At 54.0% G+C, this 8,843-nt stretch overlaps 1 protein-coding gene across 1 annotated transcript; it reads right to left on the reverse strand.

Annotated features, from left to right (window-relative positions):
• Positions 1-1,059: 1,059 nt before the first annotated feature.
• CD93 (CD93 molecule) lies at positions 1,060-7,828 on the reverse strand. The gene is made up of 2 exons (XM_043883615.1): positions 5,490-7,828; positions 1,060-5,249 (listed from the first exon to the last, which is right to left on the reverse strand). The coding sequence occupies exons 1-2, from the start codon at positions 7,412-7,414 to the stop codon at positions 5,225-5,227; spliced, it is 1,950 nt and encodes a 649-aa protein (XP_043739550.1). The 5' UTR covers positions 7,415-7,828; the 3' UTR covers positions 1,060-5,224.
• Positions 7,829-8,843: the final 1,015 nt, after the last annotated feature.

Genomic DNA, 8,843 nt, shown 5'->3' on the forward strand with positions numbered 1-8,843 from the left:
CCATGTTAAAGCCGTGGAAGGTACATGATGTGTATGTGGCTCTTCCATGTTAATCTATGGGTTTTCTGTCACAGATGTACTTGTTTTGCACAATAGGTTTAATGCTGTGTACATTTTTGTGTGTGTGAATGAATCATATTTGAAAGATTTGCTAGCATTTACATCACTCTAAGTCACTAAAAGGAATTGCTGCTAAAGTGTGGCATTTTTGTTCATGGGCTTTGACTATAAATCAGGAAACCCTGGCCTCAAGGTTTTTCAATATGAAACAGAGGATGTTAGGATTGTGTGTATTTGTGTGTCTCTTTGTGTCTCTCTCTTTGTGTGAAAGGTGCTTTTCTGTGTGTGTGTGTGTGTATGTTGGGGAGGGGGCAGCCACAGTTCTTCATATTAAGATATTATTTCCAAATGGGTTTTGTTAGTGACTAGACAGCTCAAGAATCAGTTTTATTGAGCCCTGGCAATGACTGTTTATCACTAGCGTCCAGGCCATTAGCATCACCGGAGAGCCCTTGATCCTCCATAAGCCCTGTTTTTACAAAGTCCACAGTCTGGAAAGCAAGTCGACTGGGAATCAACCACCATCTGCTGCTCCAGCCTCCAGTCACGGTGAGGTTTATGTGGCAGAACAATGAGCAAGCGGTCGGCCTGTCCAATTAGTTAAGTATACTGGAAAATGTTTGATGCCCAAGGGGTCGTAAATGCTCCTGTGATCATTACAGAATGGTGTTTGCAAATCGCACCCATTAGACACGTTTAATCCTGCACTGGATGTCACTCACACAACTAAAACGATGCAGGGGATAGGACAGTGGAGATGGAGGCGTGCAGCAGGGCTCAGGGTCAGAGGGCAGAGTCTAGAAGTGCGGATCTGGGCCTGGGGGCCTCCCTACAATGTCCTCCCCCCACCTCGGTGCCCTGAGGCCAGCGTCACCTCCAGTGAATAAAGACGCAGGTCGTCAAGGTTTCTTTGACAACAGATACGGGAACCTTTGAATGTAGTTCCTGCTGTGTATTTTGAGCTGTTGTGAAGAATATTAAAATATTAAAACAGACTGATAGCAATGTATTCCGGAGTTTATTAGGATAAGTGGGTAACAAAGCACAAAGGATGACGACCCGCTTCCAAGGCTGCCCAGAGGTGCCACTCAGCTTTTCAGAGGCCTGAGGGCAGCTCAGTGTTCAGCCCGCCCTCCCCCAGCCTGGGAGGAAAGCCTGTGATTCCAGCATCAGTGGAACAAACTTCAAATATACACATTCAAAGAGACCTACATGTTCTCTTCTAGCACTCAGGGAGGGATTGTTGATGTTTACAATCACAGTCATGCAAGACCTCACCCCTGATCTAATTCTAGCTTAAGCCAAATGTGCAAAAAGAGCTTCAGGCCAAGGGAACGGTGGGCAAATTCTGCTGAAAGGAAACACTTACCCCCTTGCAGATAAGAGGAACAATGAGAGAAAGGAATTCCAGAGTTTCTTCCTAAAACTGGTGAGTGTTATCTCCATGGACAGACCAAAACACACTTCATTTTGGTAAAAAAAAAAAAAAAAAAGAAAGCATTTAAGTGAGTTTTACTCCCGGAATGCGGAACAAACTAAGGTACTTGATTATTGAACACGTGGAGAGTTTGATCATCCTTTTTTTGGTTGACAGGCTCCACAAACCACACAGATTTAAGCCTTGGGTTTTGCAGCCAGAGAGGGACAGATGTTTTCAGGGATTTTCTGTCTCTGATTTCCATGCTAACCCTATTGTTTTCAGCGGTGGAAATATGTAGGGGACATTACACCATTTTGCAGCTGCTGGAAAGCAGTGCTTTCCTGTTTTCCTGATTTAGACAATGGAGAAGCTAAGAAGAAAAATAATAGGAAAAGGCTTTCCTCTATTTGTTTTTTAAAAAACTGCATTATTTTGAATTCGCTACCTTTTTCAGAGTCAAATCTCATCTCCATTCTCTTAGTTTTTATAGAAATCTATATGGGAAAGACAGTAGGGATAAAAGTCGCTAACGATCAAATCCACATCTTCCAGAGGTTGTTCAGGGGTAAAATCCAGACCCTGCACAATATGCTCAAACAAAGCTCACAACCAGAACATAAAAGACACAGCTACACACGCGTGTGTGGAAGAGAGAGCTTCACTCCCAACTCTGCTCCTCTTGAAGGCTGCACGGAAGCACATTCACATACGTGTTTAGTTTTTTATTTCACTTTTCACCTGATCATGGGGAAAGATGTGAGGACTAACCTTTTGGAGAGGCTGCTAGTCTATTGGCAACGGGCACTCAGGCCTGAGATGGCTTTGCCGGGCCTGGTGGTCAACACAGGCTGAGTCCCTCCCGGCTTCAGGCCAGAGCTGGTGGGTTCACCGGTAGTGCCTCTGGGGACAGGGGACAGGCACCAAAGTGACAACAGCAAGGTTACTTCTGCCTCCAGGCCACCCAGCAGAGCAGTCGTGGGTTTATCATACAAAGGTCACCCCCCCAGGTCCTCCACGCCCAAGGCGAATTTGGAGAATGGCCCACCCTTGGCTCTCTACACTCCGCTCCCCCAGGGGACTGTCCTCCTGCTTCAGCCCCTCCAAATGGCCAGCAAGAGAGAAGACCAGTGATTGCAGAGACTGTCCCTGAAATTCAGGAGCAGGCCTGTTCGAGGAGATAATCCTCCCTTTAAGTTATCTGCGTCACTCACGTGGTGAGTTTGTCCCAAACATAGAATCATTGAGCCACGGACAGAAGCCCAAGTTGTCTTTGAACGTGTTGCTAAGCGGAGCCTCTCCTTGGTCCCAGGCACCCAGCTTGCTCTGCCGCTCGGCAGGTCAGGGGGTCAGGGACAGAACAGCGCCTGGTCGGCCCCGTCCAGCCCGGCTGCTGGAGGAGTCCTAGTGTGGTAGAACCCACCTCTCCCCACGCTCCATCCATCCATTTACCTGGCTGTCATGATCGAGCCACCTGGCTTCTGGATAAATAGATACTTTGTCCATTGGCCTCAAGCTGCCAAAACAAGGATTCAAACCCCTGGACCAAAGCAGGCTGAACGGGAGAAGGAAGGATCCTTCTGACGCTTTTCATCAGAGTCACTGCCCGAGGTCGTCCAGCTGGGTGGCGGCTGCGAAGGTGGGTTGTCAGCAGAGGGGCCGACTCTGACGGAGCAGGTTTGGAGAAGCTGTTACTTATGCTCCCATTTCTCCCCATGGGGGTGCTCAGTGGTGGGGGGAAGAGGGGGGCACAGCGAGCAGGGCTGCGTATTCCCTACTCGCCCTCAGAAGAATTCAAACACAGAAACCAGACGGGGCCGGGCCGTGGAAGAAATCAAATGGCCTCAGCCAATTCAAGGCTGGGGGACCATGGGGGTCAGGGGCAGCCTGGGTTGGAAATTTTCCCCTCACCCCGGTGACCAGGGTGAGGTCTGTAAAGGCCTAGAGCGAAGCATTTCTGTAAGTGCAGATACCAGCCAGCGGCACACACAGGCACAAATGGCCCATAGTCAGCCCCACACAGCATGGCGCCCAGGAACCCTGGGCTGAGGGGCACAGCGTTCCACCCTTGGAGCATTAAAGCCCAGTGTTCCAAGTGGAAACTACAGAAAATTAGGTGCAGAATATTAGGTGTCAGAAGCAGACACTCTGAACCCTGTGCTGGGCCCCCTCAGACCTCCATCCTTCCTTCCTTCCTTCCAGCAACCCCTTCCAGTTTTCCTTTTTTTTTTTTTTTAATGTGAGCTATAGCACCTTCATTTCGAAATTGGCAAAAAGCATCTACTTGGCTCTGGAGGCCAAGCACATGGTGTGCTGACCTCTGGGGCAGAGTTTGGATCCCGGAAATGGTTCCCTTTGACGGTCCTGCAGGGGAAGGGGAGCATCAGGAAGGGGTGTGGCAAGGGGTTCACCCCCAGTCCCACCTTCTCCAGGTGCCCAGCCCTCCTGTGCTACTCAGACAGCTTCTAAGGGCTCCGACCTGCAGTGAATTCTGGGCTGCTTTCCAGGGACCCAGGCTGAACTGGGACCGAGCACCGCCGACCACAACAGTCTTAGTTGTGGGAAATCATGGCTAGTGGACACTTTCAGGCAAGGTTATAAATTAAAACGGCCCTGAGCAGTGTCTGCTGTTGCACAAGATCTTAGTTATACTCTCATTCTCTCTCCATCCCCTCTTGTCTTCTTTTTTAAGGAAAAGGGCCAGAGGACACCTGTGCTGTACGCAGCACTGGGCCAACACCCAGGGGACGAGTCCTGACTTAGTTGTACTGTGTCCACAAGATGGGCTCAGCTCTCAGGAGGCCTCTGCCACCGTGAACTGTGCTACATGCGGGGACGGCACCTTTTAAACTCAGCCCTTCACAACGTCCAGAAACCATCAGGGCGTCCAAGCCCAGGCAGAGTCCAGAGACTGCAGGATGGCATCAGGGGTGTGGGGCTGCCTGGCCCCGGAGACCAGTGATCTTTAACCTTTGACCTCACGAGTGTCTCACCAGTCAATCACATGGTGGAACATGGGAGCATTTATTAAGACGAACTGACTCATGTAGTTTTGAAACAAATCCAGCCTTCTAACCCTAGTTTCCAGAGTCACTTTTTACTCGCTTGATACAATTTTCCCCACATTGTTCAGACTTCATTTGCAAATAAACTGAAGACAGTTAGAACCTGAAGAACTAGAGAGATGTGATTTCTAAATGCCCTGCCTCTGCCACCTAAGTGGATGGAAACGCAAGAATGGAAAAAAAAAAACCCGTCTCCAGCCTGAACACGTTCCCTCCGTCACAAACAGAGCTTCTTACATAATCAGACAACTGATAGACTCAGGCTTCATCACACCAGAAGGCACAAATCATTTCAGTCCGAATTTGCCCTGGTTCGCGTCCTCTTATTAGAGATGTATGCGGGCAGAGAAGCAGTTCAAAGGGAGCCTGTTAGCACCTGACATGTCAAGTCTAATCCAGAATCAGGGGTGACATGAACTCAGTCACATTTGAATTTCAACAGGAGAGGGAAGAATTGTTAACACACATGAAATTCCTGAAATGACACCTGACCCTCTCCCGCTTCCATACTACACACGTGTGATACCTGCACGGTTCAAGCTGCCAGGCATTTAAAGAGAAGGTTGACAACGACTTGCTAAGATTCCAGTCCAGTCTTCCAGGAGGATGGGGGTCCTGCTTTCAATGGGCTCCTGGCTCTGAGGATGGTGATCGCTGCCAGTGTCCAGGGGCCTCCTCAGCGTCAGCAGTCTGTCCCCGGCGTCGGACTATGGGAACAAAGGGCAACACATTGGAAGCTGCTGCCCCGGGGCTGTGCCATCTGGGCCCTGGGCGTGGGGACATGGGGCAGGGTGGCACCCCCAGAGGACACATGTGGGCCTCGAGGTGATCCCAGGGGGGCCTATGCCTGCTCCTCACCCCTGCCTGCTGCATGCCACGGTCACTACCGCTCCCACCCCGCACCTGTGCCCACCACACTCCCCCCCGGGTGACCCAGGCTCCTTCACCTGTAGGGGTTCTCCGTGGCTCTGCTCTCAGCTCGCTCGGGGACCCAGGCGTAGCTGTCTGCCGCGCTCTGTGGCTGCTGCTTCTTCTCCTCCCTCTTGGCCCTACGTTTGCGACAGACCAGCAGCCCTAGGGCCAGAGCTAGCAGGAGCAGGATGGCCACCACGGTGCCAAGAATGTAAAACAGGAGCAGCTGCTGCCCGTCCGTGCCCTGGTCACTCTGCTTGGCTGTGAAATCCTCGCCTTCAGACTCCCTGTGGCCGGTGGTGGCTGTGGGGTGATGGGTGCTGGGCTCCATCCAGACCCCAGGCGTCGCACTGGGGGCCAACATCTCCGGTGGGGGCAGGGAGATGGGGACCTTGGCTGGGAAGGAGGGTCTCCTGTTGGAGGGCACCACCATGGCGGTACCCTCAGGGTTGTCCCCGCTGGGTCTGGACACAGTGGCAGAAGACTGGAGCCCCCCTTCTCCATCTCCCGTGTCTTCCCCAAGGGGAGACCCGGTTGGTGGTCCCAGCGATGTGGGCCCCCCAGTGCAGGAGACGCCGTTGGGGTCCAGCTCCCAGCCCGGCAGGCAGCCACAGCGGAAGGACCCCTCCGTGTTGAAGCACAGGCTGTCGCAGAGGCCACCCTGCTGGACCTCACACTCGTCCACGTCCAGGCACTGGGTGCCATCCTCCCCAGCCAGCTCGTAGCCCTCCTCACAGAAGCAATAGAAGGCACCCTCGGTGTTGGTGCAGCTCTGGGAGCAGGGCGAGTGGCCAGGGGCACACTCGTCCACATCCACGCAGTCCCCCTCTTCAGGGCCGCCAGGCTCAAAGCCCACCCAGCACTCACAGCGGAAGCTCCCAGGGGTGTTGACACAGTCCTGGGCGCAGGGGGCGTCCTGGCACTCGTCCACATCCACGCAGTTCCGCTGAGTCAAGTCCAGCTCGTAGCCTGGGGGACAGTGGCACGTGAAGTCTGTTCCGAGGGACCCGGGGACGCACGTGGCCTCCCCTCTGCACGGGCTGGAGCTGCAAGGGTTCCGAGAGGCGCAACTGACCAGGTCGTCCAGCAGCCGGAACCCCGGCCGGCAGCCACATCGGAAGGAGCCGTCCCCACCCTCGAAGCAGTCCTGCTGGCAGCCTCCATTGTTGAAGTCGCAGCTGAACTTGGGGCTCACACAGAGGGGCCCTGAGCTGTCCCAGTCAAACACGCTGGGGGCCTTCTCCTTGCACAGGAAGTAGTGCTGACTGCCCTCGTCCCCATCCTCACAGGCCACGCTGGCCACCGAGGCAAAGGGCACAGCCTGCAGGGAGGAGCTGGTGGCCTGGAAAGGGGTCGTGTAGTTCACCCGACCCGGGCCCCCCAGGGTCAGTGGCCGGCACATGCCTTTGAAGCTGAACTTGCACACAAAGCCCTGGATGTTGCTCCCAGGAAACCCAGAGTTCCCACAAGGACCATCAGCCCACTTGGAGAGGCTGCTGGACAGGCCCGGCACAGACAGGTCCAGAATCAGGGACACGCAGCGCCTGTTGATACAGGTGTTCTTAACCTCTTTGTACCAGTTGCTGTACTGCGATTCCTCCCCATCGCCCAGCCAGCTGAAGCCCTTCAGGGGCAGGCTGCTGTCCGAGCAAGTGCCCTTCTCTCGCTGGAGCCCAATCCAGAATTTGATTTTGGATTCTTGCAGGGGTGCCCCCAGCAGCAGGAGCTGGGTCAGGGCGCCCTGGATGTGCCAGGCCTCCTCCTCACTCTTCACCGTGGCCAGATTGCCCCCTTTCTTGCTGCAATGGAGCTGGGCATCCTCCGCACTCAGCTTGTGCCTGTGGGCCGTGTAGCAGGCAGTCCCTGCGCAGACCACGGCTTCCTGGTCAGCGGTGCCCTCCGCCCGGGGCTGGATCGACAGCAGCAGCGGCAGCAGCAGCAGGCCAGCGGAACGGGCCATTGTGGCCTCTGTGTCCCTCTGGGTGGGAGGCTGACGCCCCGGCGGTGACAGCGGCAGCCCCAGCTGAGCTCCGATGGGAGCCGAGGGCTCAGACGTGGACGCTCCGTCACAGAGAAGGACACAAAGGCTGAAGGCTTTCCTCGGCCCCCTGACCCAAGGCGCATCCTGCCGCTGCACTTCTTATTCCTCACCGGATACAGGGGCTTCCTGTGCTGAATAGCTTCTGACTCCTGCTGCCTTCATCACGGTTTTGTTGTTCATAAAAGGAGCCAGGCAACGTCGCTGGGTGCGGGCTAAGGAAATGCAGCGGCGATGGGGGTGGGGAGACGTTTGTTTGTGGCTTGCATACACCAGCGCCTTTATTTGGGGGTCCCTCCTCCTTCCCATCCATGTGAGGGCACGCCGCGGAGTAAGTAGAGATTTGGAGGGGGCCAAGAACTTGAGAAACTCACTTCATAACCCATAATGAAATTCCACTTTGGTTTGCAAACAACCAGAAGAGGGAAAAAAAAAAAAATCCTCAGACTTGAGACATGATGGTTATAATTTTCAGCCTTTTTTAGAAGCAAACTCGACTCTCCTTTTGCTCGCTCATGTTCCCTTTGGCTTTGAGAGTCTTTTTTCTCTTATGTCCCCTCATCGTGAACTTTAAATAGATAGGCAATTTTAAAATAGGAACTGGGCCGTGGGAATGTCTGAGTTTCTAACACAATGCCAAGCTCCCTCCTCGAGAACGTTAAACCCAATTGGGTGAAATTTGGCAGTTTTCAGGGTTTCGTAGTGCAAATGCTGTGTTGTGATGTGGCAACGTCACAGAAAGCATCAGAAAGGAAATGAAAATGTCTTTGGCCTCACAGGCCGAGGCATGCGTGCCTGTTTTTCCTCAGCTGGGGGTTACCGGAAGGTTGGGAGGTCTGAGCCCAGAATCCATCCAGGCCACGGCTGACCTCCTTCCACACAGCGACTCACAGAGGCCCTTGAATCGAAGAGTTCTTTTCCTGCGATGACAGAGTGTTCTGCTCACTGAGACTGTCACCGGTTGGGGTCCCCAAGAAGTAGACCCCAGACGAGGATTTGGGACACGCAGTTCTTTTGAGAGGGGAGGAGTGAGACAAGGGCAAGGAAGGGGCCGGCACTGGTGACGCTAAATTGAGCAGGTAACCTGGGGCCCCAGAGCTCTACCCCCTGGGACCCTCAGGAGACCTGCAGACCACACATCCGTCTCCCCAGAGAAGGGAGGGGGCTGGACCCTTCCCCTTTTGCTCCCCCTACCCACTGGCACCCATGACTCTCAGCACTGTGGGTGGATGGTGAGGACCCAGCTGCCAAAGGGAGCTCTCGGTGGAGAGTGGAAAACCTCCGAGTAACTGAGATGGGAGACCAGCTCTCCTCAGCTTCCAGTAGGGTGTCATGGGGGCTGGGAACTCAG

The sequence above is a fragment of the Cervus elaphus genome, chromosome 23, assembly GCF_910594005.1.
Source record: "Cervus elaphus chromosome 23, mCerEla1.1, whole genome shotgun sequence".
Lineage (NCBI taxonomy): Eukaryota > Metazoa > Chordata > Mammalia > Artiodactyla > Cervidae > Cervus > Cervus elaphus.

Bases quoted from the DNA above. Each gene is read 5' to 3' on its own strand.
- CD93 (XM_043883615.1), bottom strand. From the start codon at position 7,414: ATGGCCCGTTCCGCTGGCCTGCTGCTGCTGCCGCTGCTGCTGTCGATC. The intron at 5,250-5,489 runs GTGAAGGAGCCT...TTGTTCCCATAG, and splicing joins GCCACGGAGAACCCCTACAG to TCCGACGCCGGGGACAGACT.